The following is a 20923-nucleotide window of genomic DNA, read 5'->3' as shown; positions in this document are numbered from 1 at the left end:
AAAGTAGGCTTATATGTTTAGTCAATGCGCACCACCTGTAAGAGGGTTTTCTTCTCAGAGTCCAGGGAGCGCACTCGCTCTCTCAGAACCCGGATTTCCCCATCCAGTCTTTCATTGTGCTCCTTCGCCCTCTGCAGCTCCAGCGTATCTAAGGAAAACAAAACAAGCATTGTGTAGAGGGGCTTCACATGGACCTCCACAAATAAAGTGCTTCTTAATAAGTGCTATTACAGAGCATTGGGAAAGTTCAGACCCCTTCACTTTTTACTCATTTTGATACGTTCCAGCCTTCAACTACACACATTACCCCAAACTGACAAAGCAAAAACAGGTTTTTAGAAATTTTAGCAAATGTATAATGTATAATGTTGACATAAGTATTCAGACCCTTTACTCAGTACTTTGTTGAAGCACCAGTCTTCTTCGCCCCAGTCGGAGGTCCTGAGCGCTCTGGCACAGGTTTTCATCAAGGATCTCTCTGTACTTTGCTCCGTTCGTCTTTCCCTCGATCCTGCCTAGTCTCCCAGTCCCTGTCGCTGAAAAACATCCCCACAGCATGATGCTGCCACCACCGTGCTTCACCATGGGGATTGTGCCAGGTTTCCTCCAGACATGACGCTTGGCATTCAGGCCAAACAGTTCAATCTTGTTTCACATGGTCTGTGGAGTGCCTTTTGGCAACTCCAAGCGGGCTGTCATGTGCCTTTTACTGAGGAATAGTTTCCTTCTGGCCACTCTACCACAAAGGCCTGATTGGTGGAGTGATACAGAGATGGTTGTCCTTCTGGAAGATTCTCCCATCTCCACAGAGGAACTCTGGAGCTCTGTTAGAGTGCCCATCTGGTTCTTTGTCACCTCCCTTACCAAGGCCCTTCTCCCTCGATTGTTCAGTTTGGCTCTGTGAAGAGTCTTTGGTTCCAAACTTTTTCCATTTAAGAATGATGGAGGCCACTGTGTTTATGGGGACCTTTAATGATGAGGAAATTCTTTGGTACCCTTGTGCCTCGACACAATTTTGTCTCAGAGCTCTACGGACAATTCCTTTGACCTCATTGCTTAGTTTTTGCTCCGACATGTCAACTGTGGGACCTTATATAGACAGGTGTGTGCCATTCCAAATCATGTCCAATCAATTGAATTTACCACAGGTGGACTCCAATCAAGTTATAGAAACATCTCAAAGATGATCAATGGAAACAGGATGAAACCTGAACTCAATTTCGAGTCTCATAGCAAAGGGTCTGAATACTTATATAAATAAGGTATCCGGATTTTATTTTTAATACATTTTGAAAAATTAAAAAAAAACCTGTTTTCGCTTTGTCATTCCACGCTAAAAATAAGCCACACAGCTGATCTCAATTGCAACCTTTACTGGCCACTGATTTACTGCTCCCTAAATCTGTTGGTGTTAACTTGTAGTGCTGATTACTGGCAAAGTCTGAAGACATTTTCACACTGATGGCTATTATCGTCAGTATAAATTAAATCTGCATTTTGAGCAGACCAAGGGTATATGTAACCATTTGACAATCATTCCAAACAACTGAAATAAATGTATTTCCTCGTTTACCACAGCAAATCTACTGTGGCAATTTAAAGTACACATTTTATGAATGGAAAATTTATGTTGGTGTAGCCTACTCTAATACATTTTTGCTTCCATTTATGTAATCCGTGAATTCTATTAAATACCATTTAAAAAATGGTTTGGTCATTCCTTATCAAGATCGGGGGGGGGGGATATCCCTGCACTGTCCATATTTGAAATATGTCAATAAATCAAGCCAATTGTGATTTGTATACAGTCTATCAGCTTTACAGTTTCCAATCGTTATGTCATTGAGGGCTGGATGACATTTTCAGCGGTCTAGTATCAACATGAGAATTTTACCACACAGGTGCATGTAATCTCCCGTTAGTATTGTTTTGAGAAAACCAGCGCTAATACAGTGTTTTGCGCAAAGTTCAGCTTCTTCGTTGCAATCGACCCAAGATGTCTAGGTTCAGAGGTCAAAGGACAAGATTCTTTGGTCTGATGAAACCAAGATTGATCTCCTTGGCCTGAATGCCAAGCGGGGGGTGCTGGCCTTCTAGGCAGAGTTCCTCTGTCCAGTGTCTGTGTTCTTTTGCCCATCTTAAACTTTTCTTTTTATTGGCCAGTCTGAGATATGGCTTTTTCTTTGCAACTCTGCCTAGGAGGCCAGCATGCCGGAGTCGCTTCTTCACTGTTGACCTTGAGACTGGTGTTTGCGGATACTATTTAACAAAGCTGCCAGTTGAGGACTTGTGAGGCGTCTGTTTCTTAAACTAGACACTCTAATGTACTTGTCCTCTTGCCAAGTTGTGCACCGGGGCATCCTATTCTATTCTGGTTAGAGTCAGTTTGCGCTGTTCTGTGAAGGCAGTAGTACACAGCGTTGTACGAGATCTTCAGTTTCTTGGTAATTTCTCACATGGAGTAGCCTTCATTTCTCAAAACAAAAATAGACTGACGAGTTTCAGAAGAAAGGTCTTTGTTTCTGGCCATTTTGAGCCTGTAATCAAACCCACAAATGCTGACGCTCCAGATAATCAACTAGTCTAATGAAGGCAAGTTGTGTTGCTTCTTTAAATCAGGACAAGTTTTCAGCTGTGCTAACAGAATTGCAAAAGGGTTTTCTAATGATCAAAAGACCTTTTAAAATGATAAACTTGGATTAGCTAACAACGTGCCATTGGAACACAGGAGTGATGGTTGCTGATAATGGGCCTCTGTACACCTATGTAGCTATTTCATTAAAAGTCAGCTGTTTCCAGCTACAATAGTCATATTCAACATTAACAATGTATACACTGTATTTCTTATCAATTTGTTGTTATTTTAAAATGGACCAAAAATATGCTTTCTTTCAAAAACAAGGACATTTCTAAGTGACGCCAAATCTTTGAACGGTAGTGTGTGTATATATTATATACACACACAGAACCCCTAGACATAGCAAGAGTTTTCTGTAGACTGGCTAGTTTGTTTCCTAACAGTAGTTTAAGTTAGCCTATCTTACACACTTTGTGTGCATAAGTCACCAACTGGCTCCAGTCAATAACGGAGCTTATTGAGACTCAGCGTTAATATGGATTGTGAAAAAAAAGGTCAAGGCAACACAAGTATCTCACCACATTGCTTCAGCTTGTCCACCTCCTTCCTCAGGCTCTCCACCTCTTGACCAGTTTGCTCAAGCTCAGGTCCTACATTTTTTTTACAAATGACAAATTGTGACACTTCTATTAGGCCAGCATTTCTCTCACTAATGTCACACTGATTAAATTGTTTAAAAATATTGTTTTAAATTCCCAACATTTCTCATGTTATGATGTAAAGGGATGAACTTCCCTCCCCGAACATTAGCAATCCTTTCATGATGATGCAACACTGCGGCATATTCTCCTTTCCCGTTGTGTGAAAATCATAATAAATAAATGTGTTATTATAATATTGTAGGAGTATTTAAAAGTAAGTGTTAAACATGTATTATAAACTGGGTGGTTCGAGCACTGAATTCTGATTGGCTGACAGCCATGGTATATCAGACCGTATACCATAGGTATGACAAAAAGTTTATTTTTACTGCACTAATTAAGTTGGTAACCAGTTTATAATAGCAATAAGGCATCTCGGGGGGGTTGTAGTATATGGCAAATAGACCACAGCTAAGGGCTGTGTCCAGGCACTCCTCGTTACCTTGTGTAAGAACAGCCCTTAGCCGTGGTATATTGGCCATACATCACACCCCCCGGCCTTTCTGCTTAATTATACAGTTTGCTACCTAAATTCCTAGTCTTTCTTATAGCCCTTCTTGATATATACAGTGGGGTCTAGAATGATATTGATAAAGATGAGCAAAAGGCATGTATAAAATACAAAAAGCAACAATTTCAAAGATTTGACTGAGTTACAGTTCATATAAAAAGGAAATCAGTCAACTTAAATAAATTCATTAGACCCTAATCTATGGATTTCACATTACTGGGAATACAGATATGCATCGGTTGGTCACAGATACCTTGAAAAAAGGTAGGTGCGTGGATCAGAAAACCAGTCAGTATCTGGCGTGACCACCACTTGCCTGATGCAGCGCGACATCTCCTTAGCATAGGCTGTTGATTGTGGCAATTGGAATGTTGTCCCACTCCTCTTCAATGGCTGTGGGAAGTTGCTGGATATTGTGGGGAACTGAAACACGCTGTCGTACACATCGATTCAAAGCATCCCAAACCTGCTCAATGGGTGACATGTCCATGGAAGAACTGGGGAATTTTCAAGAATTGTGTGCAGATCCTTGCGACATGGGGCTGTGCATTATCATGGTGAAACACGAGGTAATGGCAGCAGATGATATGGCACAACAATGGGCCTCAGGATCTTGTCACGATATCTCTGTGCATCGATTAAATTAAATTGTGTTCGTTGTCCGTAGCTTATGCCTGCCCATACCATAACCCCACCGCCACCATGGGACACCCTGTTCACAACGTTGACTTCAGCAAACCACTCACCCACACAAAGCCATACACGCCGTCTGCCACCTGCCCGGTACAGTTGAAACCGGGGATTCATCCGTGAAGAGCACATTTCTCCAGCGTGCCAGAGGCCATCGAAGGTGACCATTTGCCCACTGAAATCGGTTACAACGCCGAACTGCAGTCAGATCCCAGTGAGGACGACGAGCATGCAGATGAGCTTCCCTGAGACGGTTTCTGACAGTTGCACAAACCCAGTATCATCAGCTACCGGGTGGCTGGTCTCAGATGATCCCGCAGGTGAAGAAGCCGGACGTGAAGGTCCTGGGCTGGAGTAGTTACACATGGTCTGCAGTTGTGAGGCCAGTTGTACATACTGCCAAATTCACTAACAATGATGTTGGAGGTATGATAGACAAATTAACATTCAATTCTCTGGCAACAGCTCTGTGAACATTCCTGCAGTCAGCATGCCAATTGCACGGTACCCTCAAAACTTGAGCCATCTGTGGCATTGTGTTGTGTGACAAAACCGTAGATTGTAGATTGGCCTGTTACTGTCCCCAGCACAAGGTGCACCTGTGTAATGATCATGATGTTTAATCAGCTTCTTAATATGCCACACCTGTCAGGTGGATGGATTATCTTGGCAAAGGAGATATGCTCACAAAAAGGGGGGTAAACTAATTTGTGCACAAAATGAGAAAAAAAAGCCTTCAGTGCATATGGAACATTTCTGTGATCTTTAATTTCAGCTCATGAAACATGGGACCAACACTTTTTACATGTTGCGTTTATATTTTTGTTCAGTATACATACAAATACTGAGATATATTGTATGCTCCAGAAAATCTAAAAACTATTATTTTATACGAACACAATTGCTCAGAGAAAGCGATCTTAAGTCATTTTTTGTATACATTTTTTTATTAAGATGGGTAAAAATGATTGTATCCCCTGTTTTCAATACTCCAGCACCATCTCCTTTGCGAGGATAACGACACAGAGACTTTTTCTAAAAAATGTTTTAGGAGATTGAAGAATATGTTGCGAGTGAACTTAGACCATTCCTCCGTAAAGAATCTTTCCAGATCCTTGATATCCTTCGTCTACCCTTATGGACTTCCCTCTTCAATTCAAACCACAGGTTTTCAATGGGGTTCAAGTCTCGAGTCTGAGATGGCCATTTCAAAATGTTGATTTTGTGGTCAATTAAGTTATTGTTATTGTCTTGCTGGAAGATCCACTTGCAGCCAAGTTTCAGCCTCCTGACAGAGGCAGCCACGTTTGGTTAAAATGTTAAAGGGGAACTTTACCAGGACAAGTGCCCCAGGAACAGTGGAAGCAAAATAGCCCCATAACATCTGACTGTAAATAAACCCTAGATTACTCATTTGTCCGCCATATTGGTGGTACTCCTCAGAAGGAGCAGTCCTCCATAGCAATGAATGGATTCTACAGTATTTCAATTAAATATTTTAAGGACAAAATGTTATGTACTTAAGAGATTGAATGGGATCTTAAGCACTTACAAATTCATAACATATTGTACGAATTGTAAATAAGGTATCTGTTTTTTTATTGTTTTTTTGTGTGTAGATTAATGAGGAACACATTTAATTTAATCAATTTTAGAATAAGGCTGTATCTTAACAAAATGTTGAAAAAGTCAAGGGGTCTGAATACTTTCCAAACGAACTGTTCATGTAGCTTCCAAACACTTTTTTTTTTACAATGGTGGAGTACAAAATTGGCTGCGCAGTGGCTTAAAAACATCGCCCCGTCAGTCATCTAGGGTATAGATACAGTACCAGTCAAATGTTCGGACACACCTACTCGTTTAAGAGTTTTTCTTTATTTTTAATATTTTCTACATTGTAGAATAATAGTGAAGAAATCAAAACTATGAAATAACACACATGGAATCATGTAGTAAACAAAACAGTGTTACACAAATCAACATATATTTTATATATTTGAGATTCTTCAAAGTAGCCACCCTTTGCCTTGATGACAGCTTTGCACACTCTTGGTATTCTCAACCAGCTTCACCTGGAATGCTTTTCAAACAGTCTTGAAGAAGTACTTGTTGGCTGCTTTTCCTTTACTCTGCGGTCCAACTCATGCCAAACCATCTCAATTGGGTTGAAATCGAGTGATTGCGGAGGCCAGGTCATCTGATGCAGCACTCCATCACTCTCCTTCTTGGTCAAATAGCCCTTACTCAGCCTGGAGGTGTGTTGGGTCATTGTCCTGTTGAAAAACAAATGATAGTCCCACGAAGTGCAAACCAGATGGGATAGCGTATTGCTGAAGAATGCTGTGGTAGCCATGCTGGTTAAGTGTGCCTTGAATTCTAAATAAATCACCAACAGTGTCACCAGCAAAGCACCCCCACACCATCACACCTCCTCCTTCATGCTTCACGTTGGAACCACACATGCGGAGATCATCCATTCTCACAACGACACGGCAGTTGGAACCAAAAATCTCAAATTTGGACTCATCAGACCAAAAGACAGATTTCCACGGGTCTAATTTCCAATGCTCGTGTTTCTTGGCCCAAGCAAGTCTCTTCTTCTTATTGGTGTACTTTAGTAGTGGTTTCTTTGCAGGAAAAGGCCTGATTCACGCAGTCTCCTCTGAACAGTTGGTGTTGAGATGTGTCTGTTACTTGAACTCTGTGAAGCATTTATTTGGGCTGCAATCTGAGGTGCAGTTAACTCTAATGAACTCATCCTCTGCTGCAGAGGTAACTCTGTGTCTTCCTTTCCTGTGGCGGTCCTCATGAGAGCCAGTTTCATCACAGCGCTTGGATGGTTTTTGTGACTTGAATCTCAAATATAAAATATATTTTGATTTATTGAACACTTGTTTTGGTTACTACATGATTCCATATGTGTTATTTCATAGTTTTGAGGTCTTCAATATTATTCTACAATGATTAGGTGTGTCCAAACTTGGCTGGTACTGTACATCATTGACTCCAACACACGCAGGTCTTTTATAATGGCCAGGCATCACCTTCCATTTGAGTAAATAAACACCAGGTGAGCTGTGTCTTATATCCCTTAGACGTGTACATTTTGATAAAACCGTCAATTTATCAGTTGGATGATCACATACATCTACACAAACTAAACATGTTAACAATATTTGTTTTCTCTGAAAATCCCCAGATTAGGAGGCGGGATCATGTCAGCCAAGTATTGTCCAATGAGGTTGCAGAGTGGAACTGCTGGCTGAACTTAGACAAAATCTCTGTAATATCACTTTAATTTAACCTCTCGAGATGAGAAAACATGTTTGTTATGAAGTTGAAGACGTGCTCTTTAAACAATGTTAAAATTAGGTGAAATAATTTTTCTGACAAAAATACACTACCCAAAAGGCACTATTTGTAGAATGGTATTATAAAGAATTACAAGTAATTACAAGTAGGCTATACATGCACACATTTAGCACTGCATCAAGTGTAAGCCTGCCTGTTAAAATCAATATGTGTGCATTTTATAGGCCTCGCCTCCTTTCCGGAATTTCCTGCTGCATTCTCCTGTTTATACTCAGTCATTTGCTGGCTTACCCATCTGTCCACTACAGGGGTTCTGCCTTTTTCAGGTACCACAAATGTGCAGCCAGGGTGGCAACTCAACCACTTTCTCCTACTCTGTACTCTTGCTGCCACCACCACTCACGCCAAACAACTTACACCATCCAACCTTCCAACAATCATCTGATGACAAGAAGCCAAACTTCTGATTTGGGATGTATTGATGTGTTTGACTAATGGTATCTCTTTCAGTTATTGTTGGGCCGTAACACAGATTGATAAGACCAAATGCTAATTTTATTTGTGTGACTGCAGGATTACACCCTGAACTGCCCAGCAAATAGTGTACTAAGAAAGTGTGTCAGGGAATATCAATTAAATTCTCATTTATATTAGTCCTCAGAATTGAGAAGATGTTCATGTTATTGCTTGGTACTACAGGTATCTGCCAAAATTATGGAAACACTTGAGTAAGTGAAGAACACAAAATATATTGAAAGCAGCTGTGGTTCCTGAGTTAATTAAGCAATTAACATCCCATCATGCTTAGGATCATGTATAAAAATGCTGGGCAGGCCATTATTTTGTCTACCATGGCTAGGCCCCCATAGGATGAAAATGCCCCCCTCTCCACAGGACACGAGTGGTCACTGAATGGTTTGATGCCATGGCCATCTCAGTCACCAGATCTCAACCCAATTGAACACTTATGGGAGATTCTGCAGCGGCACCTGAGACAGCATTTTCTACCACCAACAACAAAACACCAAATGATGGAATTTCTCATGGAAGAATGGTGTCACATCCTTCCAACAGAGTTCCAGACACTTGTAGAATCTATGCCAAGGTGCATTGAAGCTGTTCTGGCTCGTGGTGGCCCAACGCCCTATTAAGACACCTTATGTTGGTGTTTTATTTTATATGGGCAGTTACATGTACAATATAATGAGAAAGATAATATTGTATAATTGTTTTCTCATACCACACATGGCTTGGGTCTTCTTGGCAGACTCCAGCTTGTCTGTCAGTCTGCGGATGTCCTCGTGGGCCATGGAGAGCCGTCGAGATGCCTCCTCCAGATCCCTCTCTAGCCGCTGGCGCTCGGAGCGCTCCTGGGATACGTCCTCATTGTGGACCTGAGACAGAGGGAGAGCAAAGACTACGGAGTCAAGGTATCACGTCTGTGTTAGAGCTTTAAACAAATGCATGTGGTAAAAATGATGGATAAAATGTTTAGATATTTGCATCTGAAAGAGTACATAAATGTACTGAAGCTGAAACCCAAATAAAAACCACATATTGACACTTGGTTTCTCTTGGTAATAATTACATTTACAGGGCTTCATATAAAGTGCACAATTTACACCAGACCCATAACTCTCCATGCCCATGCCATTCAAAATGTCTTAAAAGGAAAAGGATTTAAACAGATAGTGAGGCTCCGGGGTTAGCAATGTGAGCAGTTTCGTGGACGCCTTGCCAGTGCGGCTCTGAAATAGGACTTGAAAGGCAAGAACCACAGAAAAGTTGTCCCATGCAGTCTTGCCTCAAGTTATTACAGCATCATGGTTAGTTGGATGTGGCAGATAAGATGGGGACCTACAGGTGCACCATTGTGTGTGCTCTGTGAGGACTTGCGTAGGCCAAACAGCTTCTTCCAAGGCCTCTGAACTGGAGACTGCTGCTCCTTGGGAAGAAAGACCACGGGGCAGAAGGATTGACAAGAGACCCTATGAGGGTATCCCCACTGTCCAGGATTAATGCCAGCTGCGTCAAAGCGTTATCAACTTAAACGCTAAATCAGCATTTCTCAAACTCGGTCCTCAGGACCCCAAGTGGGATTTTTGCCCTAACACTACATGGCTGATTCAAATGACCAAAGATTGATGATTAGTTGATTATTTGAATTGGCTGTGTGGTGTTAGGGCAAAAACCAAAACGTGTACCCCTTGGGGTCCAGAGGACAGAGTTTGGGAAACTTTTTTTTTGGTATTAAATATCAATCTGCAGTTTCAACAATAAAGAAAGTGACACCCAGAAATGTAACCATTTAAACTGACCATCCATGATATCAAAATGATGGTTTTAACCATGTTTTTAGGCTATACAGTGTTTGCATATAATCAAATTGTTTACAAACTAAGGAGTTTGATGGGGTACGACAATTGAACTAAACTCATGAGGCATTTAGAACTTTTATCATTCAATAATCAATGGGTATATATAATGAATTTAAGTCCAAAAATTGATGTAGCAATTGCAGATTGGTCCTTCAAAGTCAGACTTCACCTCCTTATCTCTATTCTTTGACAACCTGAGAGAGATGCTGACTAGTCTATAGCAAGAGGAGGTTTTCCACCCAGATATCTACAGTTATCCCTCTTTACCTGGCTCATGCTTTCTTTGGTACGCTGCATGGTCTCCCTCTGCTGTCTTAACTCTTCCTCCAGAGTGTGGCGAATATGATCCAGCTCGTCCTGTGAAACACAGCAACCCCACACCCCAGGACAGTCACATACATGTAAACCTCCACTCCGTGACTTGGAAATATACTTTATTGACTGTATTCAAAAACAGCTTTCCTTATATCCTTCATTGTGTAACACAACGAGGTAGAAAATAACCAATAAAACATAGTCCGTTACCTGCAGGTGGACCTCCCTGAGGTTGCCTGTGAGGTTCTGCGTGTCCAGCCTCCTCTCTGCAGCCTCCAGTCTCTCCAACAGCGTGGCCCTCTCCACCAGCAGGTAGGCCACCTGCTCACTGGTGCTACTGAGGCCAATTTCACCCAAGTCCTCCTGGGCCAGCATCTCCACCACCTCCTTCCTCTGGGAATCTGTCAGACGGTGGAAAGGTGAGCAATTGGGTCAATGCAGTATCTTGCCCAATCCCAAACGGATATTAATCCCAACCGCCCAGGTATTTGTGGAGATAGAAATAAACAAGATTCTGTGTCTACACTGTTGTTCAGCCAGTTTTGTGTGCTAAGTGACAACAGTGAGTGCCAGTGAAGACATCTTCCATTGGTCTTGCCTAAATACCTTGCTGGAGCCTAATCTGCTGGAGGTCTGCATGGAGCTGCTCGTTGTCCTGCTCATACTCGGCTGTCAGAGACTCACGCTCCTCCAGCAGGCCACGGATGTGCTCCACATAGTTCTCCACCTGAGACAGACCGATAGCCATCCATGAATGACATTGGACCATGGATGAGGCTACCCCCCATTAGGGATGGTATTGAGAACCGGACCAGTACTTTCCTAGTACAAGTATTAAACTGGACAGAGCTGACTGAATCCAATTGGAACTTTTTGTGCCTGTTTTCAGTTCTAAACACTGTTACCATGAGTTAAATGAAAAATAAATGTAGAATGCAATATGTGGACTGAATACAGTAGGTCAAGACTATTCACCAGAGGTTCACCACAAATGTTATATGAATGCCTCATTAACCATTCTTTAGAACTAGGCATCAGATAACAGATCCTAGCATACCATCTGTGGTGACTGGTGTGTTATTATGTGCATTACATCTTAGGCAACTGTTCCAGAAGCAATTGTGTAATTTACTTCAAAACGGTTAGCGGGATAACTGTGGTGGGAATTGCTGATCCCAAGTCAGTTCATAGTAATTAGAGTGTGGTGTCTGCTGAGCTCCGTGCCTCACCTCTTTCATCTCGGTGGCCTGCTGTGTGCGCAGTGTGTGTAGCTCCTGGGTAGCTGTGCGCAGGTCTCCCTCACAATGCAGGAGCTGACGCCACAGGTGCCGCTGACACTCCTCCGCACTTGCCGAGGGAGCCAGGCCGCCCTCCTGCAGACGCAGTGCAATCTGATCCAGCTCCGACGGGACCTGAGCGCCACAACAAAACACAAACAAAATGATACATCATGGTTATTTCCTTTTTATAGGTGATGCCATGTCATACAATTTGGAGTGATTGAATGATTTAATGGCAAAGCAGTCATTTAACTGTAATGTGATCTCCTTTGTGACACATGGGAAGACACGCAAAGAGACCCCTGCCAATGCTAAACACTGCCTAATATAGAATTCTATACTGTAATTTGCAAGCCCCATAACCTGAGATGGCTCATCATTCAACGATGAGACTACAAGGCTAAGACATTGTTCAACATGCTAGTAGGCAGAATTGCTCAACAAACTTCCACAGAGCATCAGGTCTCATCCACCCCCACCTGTTGTTGTGATCTAACAGAAAATATTACTGCCAAGTCAAAATTGTTCTGTTAGGTTTGTTGTGAGTTCACAATGACTAAATTGCAATGGAACTGAACTGTCAATTGAACTGTCAGTTGTACTCATACTTTGCTATCACATAGGGCCCTATCTCTAGAGTACCCAAGAGGGCATACAGCCAGCCCTAGGGTTGAGGTATGGACCTCAGCTGGACAATGTGAACTACAATCCCGACACTCTGTTTTAACATTTAGAAACGCTAATAAAACTTGTTTGCGTTTCGGTTTTGGAAACCTTTGGAACTTAACTTTCATATCACAGAAATTATTTTACAAAAACATACTGTTAGTTTTTTTTATTATAAAATCCCACAGAGGTGTTTTGCATTGCACATTTACCTAAACTAAAAGAACACTTCTTGAGTTAATGGCAACTCGGGAGGGAACAACAACAAAAACGTTGGCTCGTGTAGCTGTTTTACACAAAAAACCTTAGTGGAAATCTGTAAAAACAGCTAAGAGTGAGTATATTTTGTATTTATAAAGTTATTTTTGGATGATAATTAAGTTGTGTTCAATCAAGGTTTGCAAAAGTATATCGCAATGAAGGATTCATGTTTCTAGATAGAGCATTTCACACTTGAATCCCCTCAGCTAATCAAAAGGAATGTGGAATTGGAGTCATGATAAGGGCAAATAGGGCCCTGGGCTAGACTAAGAACTAGCTACTGAAGTTTAGCAACTAAAACATTTGCATTGCATGACATGCAGTTTTAAAATTAACATCTTATCAGGCTGGCTGACTTCATACATATGCCTATCTCGTTTAAATAAGCAAATTCAGGGTTGAGTTTACCTCATCATGATCCATGTCCATACACTAGCTAGATCCAAGGGAGTTGCATCTGCAAGTGATGAACTGTTTCCTTCAGTAAAAAGTTACCAAGTAGCGGGCTACATGGTATACTGTTGAACAGATTGTGGTTTGAAAGGCATGACAAGGATGGTTGCAAGCCAGTGAAATCCATAGACAGCTGTTTAGAACTTCCATCCCAAGTCAATCACCTGAAAAAAGATGACAGGGCAACTATAAACAGAGCAAGGAATGAACGAGTACAGCTAAGCAAGGCTTAGTCGAGACGATTATAGTTAGCTAGCTAACGTTAGCTAGCTAACGTTGGGGAGCTGTTATGATGGTCCAGCAGCAGCTACTACGTTAGTTTCTCTCGAGAAACCCAAGGTGGCATTCTACTGCCGTTATCCCTAGACTCGAGTTAACTAGCTAGCATCTATGAATAGTCTAACGTTACTGACGTTAGCTACTACAGAGAACGAAACTCTGAAGCGTGCACTAATATCTGTCTGACTGATAACATTTCAGGGTGCAATGTCTCACAACAAGTAGGCAGACAACCTTAGTTAACTATCTAGCTATAAAATAGAGGCAGTGCAACGTTAGCCAGCTGGAGTTTAATGAAATTCCTAATCCTGCCCAAAATGTCTGACAACGCCTGAGAGGAAAGACTTGCTAACGTTAGCAATCACAGAGAGTTAGCGCTTGCTAACGTCAGGAAAACGAATGATCGCTGACTGCATGCATGCCAAAAAAAGTTATTAATTAATAGTTGTAGACACAACTGAGCGACTTCAAATCTTGGACGCTTGGCTCGATCAAACGTATTGCACCGCCACGTCCAGCACCAGGCAATACATACCTACCTACCTACCTACCTACCTACCTACCTACCTACCTACCTAGCTAGCTAGCGCCGAAGCTCAGGTGCAGCAGACACTCACTGGTGTATCCAGTAGTCAGCAGGGATGGACAAGTTTGGTCGCTTCTACAAGCACCTAGGCAACGGAATATACCATTCCGGTGATACGGGGGATACATGGGAAAATCTATCTATTGTATGATGGGGAGAAATATGTGGCTTTTATAATTTTATACAAAACAGGAAATGGTAACAATAAAACTATGTACAAAAAAACAACGTTCTATGCATTTAGTGGCTCTGTATCTGTATAAAGCTGAAAACACCAACACGTGGAATAGCAGGGCCAGAATGCACCCACATTTATTTCGGTCAGTACAGTAAATTCCTTTGAAAATGAATGCCTTATAACTGTATTTAGCCTTCTGTATGTCATTTAATTGAATTGCTTTGTGGCGTGATTTGCATTTCTATTTCATTGTTGCCAGTCAACTTTGTAACTCACCACACGCCCATGCAAATTAACATAATGGTTTGTGTACTGTACAGCCGCATTTAGGCCTAGCACACTCCCACTCTAAAATGCATTTTTTACATTTTATTTTTTCTTATATATCTTTCTTTGGGAGTTGAAGATGTGGTGATCATAAGTAGTGCACTATGATCATATAGACAGACACCAGATGTGGTTTTAACTCAAAGTGAAAGGTTTACAGTAGACAACTTTTCATGTGGTTTGCTGTTCTACCGCTCAAGGGTGGGTCTGGTTTGAGTATTTTTTTAGATGGTGATTTTGGACTGAAGGGAGTCAGCAGAGCAAAGGGAGCTCTGTTCAACTAAAAGGAAATGGGCGTTTAGGGTTTCTTTAAAAAAAACTCTTCAGCATTCCTCCTCCTTTCCTCCTCATGGAAACTTTGGAAATGGAGTGATTGAAAAAAATAAAGGGGGAGTGGCAAGAGAGGAAAGGAGAGGACCACCAGAGGGGAAACTTTTACAGAGAGGCTGATTCAGAGGAGCGTGAAATACACAAACTAAGGTGCGTAGAGATTCTTCAATGATAATTCTGAATTTCTGGAGTACATTCACCAGAGAGGTTTGTTATATAAATGTTTTATAGGCCTACTTGTCAGATTCCGATTCAAGAATAACACTTAAATCACCAGACTGAAGTAATCAGAGCATAACGCATGGAATTGAGAAAGCTTGTGACTTTAACCATTTTCTATTAATGTTTGGAATTCCATGCTAATTCTCATTCAACTCAACCATTACGTCACATCTTAGACCTTCATTCAGTTGTCAGATGGAATTTGTTTCATTTAATAGTATAATTTGACAATCACGATATACCCACCCCAAATTGGGCCCCTCCTAAAGATTGAGATCTATACAGACGTGTTCATCCTTCTACCCTTTTTGCTGGGCTAATTCATCATGTCCCCTGTGGTAAAATTATATTTTTATGTTTATGACTAGCATACTACTACAGAACTACTATGTTATGACTATGTTCAATGTTTGTAGTGTTGTTGTAATAATATGAGTATGATTAACCTGGATTTGCTCGTTACAAGTTTAAATGTTATAAAGCTAATGTTAAAACCATTTGTTAGCCCAGTTGAAAACGGTTTTGTCCTCCAAATTATGAAGCACTTATTCCCCTTTTCCATCATAGCAGAAGTTTGAGGTTACTTCAGTAAACAACTTGTCACAATTTGTATTTCAACCAGCCCCGCCCTCTCATTTAAGTACATGTTTATTACAGTGACACAGACCAGTCAAAGAGCAGTTTTAGAAATAGTTAAATAGCTCTCTGTTTTGTGGCCTTATGTAAGAGAGTGTCCTGTATTTTCACAGCTCAGACTTTCTATTTGCGTTTGGGGTGACATTTATTCGAGCTCAGAAGCACACAGTGGTGGAAAAAGTACAAAATTGTTGAGTTGAGTAAAAGCAAAGATACCTTAATAGAAAATGACTCAAGTAAAAGTCATGTGAACCTGATGAAAGACATACATTTGCAAATATTACTTTATATTTAAAAAATGTTTTTAAAGCTTTTTAATTTAACCTTCATTTAACTAGTCAAGTCAGTTAAGAACATATTCTAGACCACATGTTTCTTTTTGCCATAATGAAAATATTGTTTTGGCTGCCCTCAAACCAATAAAAACACCAACCAAGCCAAAACTGAAACAATAAATGTTGCCTATTACGTGTAAACCATCTGTGATTTCAGCCACATTTCAATCTCCATTTTCTGACAGGGACCCTGCTCAGATGGCGTACTTGCTGATGTTTGTGACCCTGCTGCATCTAATCACCTTGGCCATGCTCTTCATTGCCACCATGGAGAAGGTGGGAGCTCTACTTCACCAATATATATTTTCATTATTGTTAGTTAAGATGTAAATGTGTGATAAAAGTAGTTCAGCCTTTCTTAAACAATACAACACATTTACTTACTTACTGCCTCTCTTTCCCTCTTAGTCCTGGTGGGTATGGGATGGGATGGAGAACTCAGATCTCTGGTATAACTGTAGATTTGACAATGACACTGGAACCTGGTTGTGTGCCTCCTCCAAGGAGACTGGTAAGCATATTTTTTACCCCATGAAATCATTGACATCTTCCCTTCCCTGACAGTTTGAGGTGCATATTGATACATCGTTCCTTGTTCTTCCTCAGAGTGGCTCCAATCAGTCCAGGTGTTGATGGTGCTGTCTGTGGTCTTCTCTTCGGTTTCCTTTCTGGTTTTCCTTGGGCAGCTCTTCACAATGTCCAAAGGGGGGCTATTCTACTTCACCGGGTTATGTCAAGTCTTTGCAGGTAATGAAGTGAAAGAATGAACCATCTCTATCTGCCACTAGGACTGTTGTAGTTGATTTGAAAAAGGTAATGTGGTCAGAAAAAGCGCATGGTCCTAACCACCAGTGCTAGATAATGTTTACAAACATTCACACGTGCTGTGAAAGACCAACGAGCTCCCCTTATGGTGAAATACTGCAGTCTCCTTCAAATCCTTTCAGCCTACCTCTGAAAGTTTTTTCAGTGCTGTGTTACGGTTGTTTTAATATAGCAATTCGATGAAAGTCTAGTATAGGTTTATTTCAACACTAGTGTAGAGTGTCAGTTGTTACAGCCCAAGTCAACCGCTTTGCAATAACCAGAAGACGAACCATTAGCTTGTTCATGAGTACATGCCACGTTAGACCTACGACAACATCAATAACAAATGCCTCTTCAGCAAAGCCCTCTTCAGTATGGAATCAATAAAATCATAGGGGTGCTTAACTTCCCCCTTAATTCCTTAATTTCATTCTTACTTTCCTTTATTTTAGACTTTTCTTGACACTATAAAATAAACAGTGAGCCTAAATTGTGCATGGCGTTTCGTTGCCATGCTTGCTGACATCCAGTATATAATTTTAGTGTTGCGATTTAGTGACTTTTTCATCCAAATTATCGTTTTCAGCTGGAAGCAAACTCGTACTGATGATTTATGCAAACTTGGAATAGACGCATGGCCGCGGGAATATGTTTTGGGCTGGGGGTGCTGTAATGTATGTACTTATTTATCAGGGGGTTCTGCATCACCCTCAGCACCCCTACTTCCTGTGGCTATGAATAGGCAAATGTCTTTATGCTGGTTCAGTCACCGATTGACAGCTCATCAGAACATTCCATACTCAGGCTCTGTATACCTGATGGGAGGCACCAATTCAGCACTCTGATTGGTGTGGGCACATACTCACACCTGATGCTCCTTTTCGTTGATTATGGGGAGGTAATGCACACAGAATAATTAACTCCAAAACAGGCAGGGACAACAACATAACACAGTATACAGTAGAGTTATCTTGATGTGACTCATTTAAGAGGGTTACAGGAAAGAATAGAATATATGCTTTATTGTCTAGTGTTCAACGGAAATGTTTAATTTTGCTGTCACAGTACACCCAGTGCTTGACTTGGGCAGGATCTCACTGGAGCTGAGTACTGGCACCTCAACTTTTCTAGTGCTTGAGAATATTAGCTACAAACTGTTGTGGAGCTCCTGCACCTAAATATAAACAGTAACTCCACCCAAAATGAGTAGCGGCACCTATTTCAGTCCAAAGTAAGCAGTGAGTACACCCCTAATTTAGCTCTGGCTTTTGATTCTCTTAGGTCTCACTGCATTTGCGGCTGCTCTCATCTACACGTTGCACAACCAAGAGATCCTCCAGGACTCACGAAAGCTGACCGAGGGACATTTTGGCTACTGTTTTATACTGGCCTGGGTGTGTGTGCCGCTGCTACTCATCAGTGGAGTCATGTACATCCACCTACGTAAGAAAGAGTGACCATGGAAGAGAGGTGAATACTGAGCACAAACAGAAAAGCATAGTTGTTGACATTGAGCTATAATAATATCAGAGGTGATGGAGCTCAATCACATGAGTACAGATCTGGCTCTGTTACTTTGTTGGCATTTAGAAGCAGCTATTTCTGGTCAATCCAAATATTGATTGGATCTTGGATAAAAGCGAATCTGGTGAAGCTTTTAAATATAGCATGTTTAGTAGCCTATAGAGCATCGGTATACAGTGCTACAGGCAATTATATATATTTTTCCTATTTCCAAAATATCTGTGTCTGAAAAAGTCTGAAAGCTCCAAGTCAGTATTTATTGTAAATCTGGGTGACTTAGGAAGCCAATGATGACAACTGCCAAATAAGTGTTGCTGATATATTGCAGAATCAAGCTTGTTTTGATTTGAAATGTATGTATATGAATAGGGAAATATATTTTTGTACTTGCAATATGTAGTCCTATCAGCTAGAGCTGCTCTAACTTTCCTAAATAAAACACATAGAATATGCGTTGAAGTTGTTTCTTATTATATTCTCTTTAATTTATTTGATTGAAATGCTCTTATTTTCAGTTTGCAGGACAAAACACGCCACATACATCTTTTATATTCAATTCAGTAACAGTTACCAGTAGTGATCATATCCTGTTGTTCTTTTCCCCCTGAAATGATCTATCTACACATGAAGATAGCAGCAAGGTCACTATAGGTAAAGTTGTTTTCCTGGGCCTAGAATAACAGATAACACTACACAATTCAACTCAATGGACTAATGTCAGGAAAGGATCAAAGACAGAGTTAAATCATTAGTGTGCATGCAAGTCCACTCTAGATACTTGACATTCAATGTGCCAAAGGGGCATAAGGGATGCAGATTGGATATATAGTTACAATAAAGACTTGATTTGATGTGGTGCCAGACATAGCATACATAAAAGCTAAAGAGGGTGTGTCGGATTTCAAAATGCTTTGGGATAAACGTGAGAATCCTTGGCCGAAGGAGGCTATCGAGGAGAGGGGAAAACTCCTCCGTTTGCTTATTAACGAATTGACACTCCTATTATGGAGGAGAGGAGGACGGAGGAGTCGAGGAGAGGACAGACTTTTTTCCAATAGAGAATCTCTCGGAGAGAGAAAGGAAAAGAGGGGAAAGGGACAGGAGGGAGAAAAGAGAGAGTGCTAATATACACACAGACTGTTCTCTCCGCTACTACAAGGCAAGTGGTACCGATGCACCAAGTCTGGAACCAACAGGACCCTGAACAGCTTCTACCCCACAGCATAAGAATGCTAAATAGTTAACCAAATAGCTACCCGGACTTTCTACATTGACCCGTTTTGCACTAACTTTTCTTCTCTATTTTCTTTCTCTCTGCATTGTTGGGAAGGGCCCGTAAGTAAGCATTTCACTGTTAGTCCACATCTGTTGTTTACGAAGCATGTGACAAATAACATTTCATTTAATTGAATTGAATATGTAATTGGTCCACAGAGTAGATCTTCAATAATGACTCAAATTTCAAACAAAACACTATTGTATTTCTATCACTTGTTTGAACATTTTCTATTGACAACATCTTTGTCTACTGACACCCCTTCAAAGGTCTAAATACAGCTATATACTGATCTTTCAACGCAAGCAATCTGTCATACTTTGAACTGTTCAATGTACAAGCACTAAAACAATACATGGAAAACACTGGTTTCATAGTCTTTGGAACTTGTCTTGGAGTCATTGAAATCTAGGGGTAGACACAACAGCAACAATAACAGCAACAACGACAACAACAACATGTGTCTTTGTTGCTAGGCTATGGCAGCCACCAGCAGTCCACCAGTGTGCTCCATCTGCCTGAAGATGTTCTCAGACCCAGTCACCACCACATGTGGACACAGCCTCCACTTGGCTTGTATCGGTAGATACTGGGGAAGTAGTGACCAGTACCGGTGTCCACTCTGTAATAAGAGATTCTAGAAAAGACATGAGGTTGAGGTTGTTGAGAAATCTAAAGCTAGACATACTGCCCAATGTGAAGTGTTAACCTCGGCCCCAGCCACAGCTAGACATGGAGAAGAAGAGCCTGGCAGTGTTTTCACTGAATGGAATCTCATCACCCTGGTAACCCGTAACCACATATTCACTTGGAGCCTGACAAACCACTGGGGGAGTGGGGAGAAAAGTTGGTATGCACTGTGTGTGGATGATGGAACCATGCATTAGTAAGGAACAAACCAATGAGACATCTCTTTGTAAATGTATTTTTGTTTCAGTTAAGAAAGGGCAGTCAGAAATGCATCAGATGATCCAGGAGATAATGGAGAAGGTTAAAGAGGTCAAATGCTCAGTGGAGCTCAGCAAGATGAGTCAAAATGGTCAAAACCCACAATGACTGCTATGTGTGACTTAGTTGACATGGCACCTACTACCACACTCTGTTCAAAGGCACTTAAATATTTTGTCTTGTCCATTCACCCTCTGAATGGCACACATACACAATCCATGTCTCAATTGTCTCAAGGTTTAAAAATCCTTCATTAACCCGTCTCCTCCCCTTCATCTAAACTGATTGAAGTGGATTTAACAAGTGACATCAATAAGGGATTATAGCATT

General features: G+C 41.1%; 2 protein-coding genes across 8 annotated transcripts in view; one reads left to right on the top strand and one right to left on the bottom strand.

Moving 5' to 3' along the window:
- Nucleotides 1-14022, bottom strand: part of ccdc30 (coiled-coil domain containing 30) — a 44000-nt gene extending 29978 nt beyond the window's left edge. Inside the window, exons 1-9 of one of the 7 annotated variants that reach the window (XM_090184440.1) lie at nucleotides 13101-14006; nucleotides 11715-11897; nucleotides 11092-11212; nucleotides 10696-10886; nucleotides 10438-10527; nucleotides 9654-9737; nucleotides 9033-9186; nucleotides 3157-3228; nucleotides 33-148 (exon numbers count right to left, since the gene is read on the bottom strand). In XM_090184440.1, the coding sequence (XP_090040566.1) occupies nucleotides 33-148; nucleotides 3157-3228; nucleotides 9033-9186; nucleotides 9654-9737; nucleotides 10438-10527; nucleotides 10696-10886; nucleotides 11092-11212; nucleotides 11715-11897; nucleotides 13101-13121 (1032 nt within the window). In that variant the 5' untranslated portion in view covers nucleotides 13122-14006. Of the gene's footprint in view, nucleotides 1-32; nucleotides 149-3156; nucleotides 3229-9032; nucleotides 9187-9653; nucleotides 9738-10437; nucleotides 10528-10695; nucleotides 10887-11091; nucleotides 11213-11714; nucleotides 11898-13100 lie in introns of all 7 variants that reach the window. The other 6 variants (XM_090184441.1, XM_090184444.1, XM_090184445.1 and 3 more) reach the window with 6 other exon arrangements.
- Nucleotides 14023-14210: 188 nt separating this feature from the next.
- On the top strand, nucleotides 14211-18821 carry emp3b (epithelial membrane protein 3 (MAM blood group) b). Its single transcript, XM_021615909.3, has 6 exons — nucleotides 14211-14330; nucleotides 14744-14995; nucleotides 16224-16314; nucleotides 16447-16549; nucleotides 16645-16785; nucleotides 18127-18821. Exons 3-6 carry the CDS (start codon nucleotides 16237-16239, stop codon nucleotides 18300-18302), a joined length of 498 nt encoding a protein of 165 aa, XP_021471584.1. The 5' UTR covers nucleotides 14211-14330; nucleotides 14744-14995; nucleotides 16224-16236; the 3' UTR covers nucleotides 18303-18821.
- The last annotated feature ends 2102 nt before the right edge of the window (nucleotides 18822-20923 follow it).

The sequence above is a fragment of the Oncorhynchus mykiss genome, chromosome 9, assembly GCF_057628025.1.
Source record: "Oncorhynchus mykiss isolate SJ-2025 chromosome 9, ASM5762802v1, whole genome shotgun sequence".
Lineage (NCBI taxonomy): Eukaryota > Metazoa > Chordata > Actinopteri > Salmoniformes > Salmonidae > Oncorhynchus > Oncorhynchus mykiss.
Note: the sequence above shows the minus strand (reverse complement) of the source record. Positions and strands in the feature narration are given on the sequence as shown.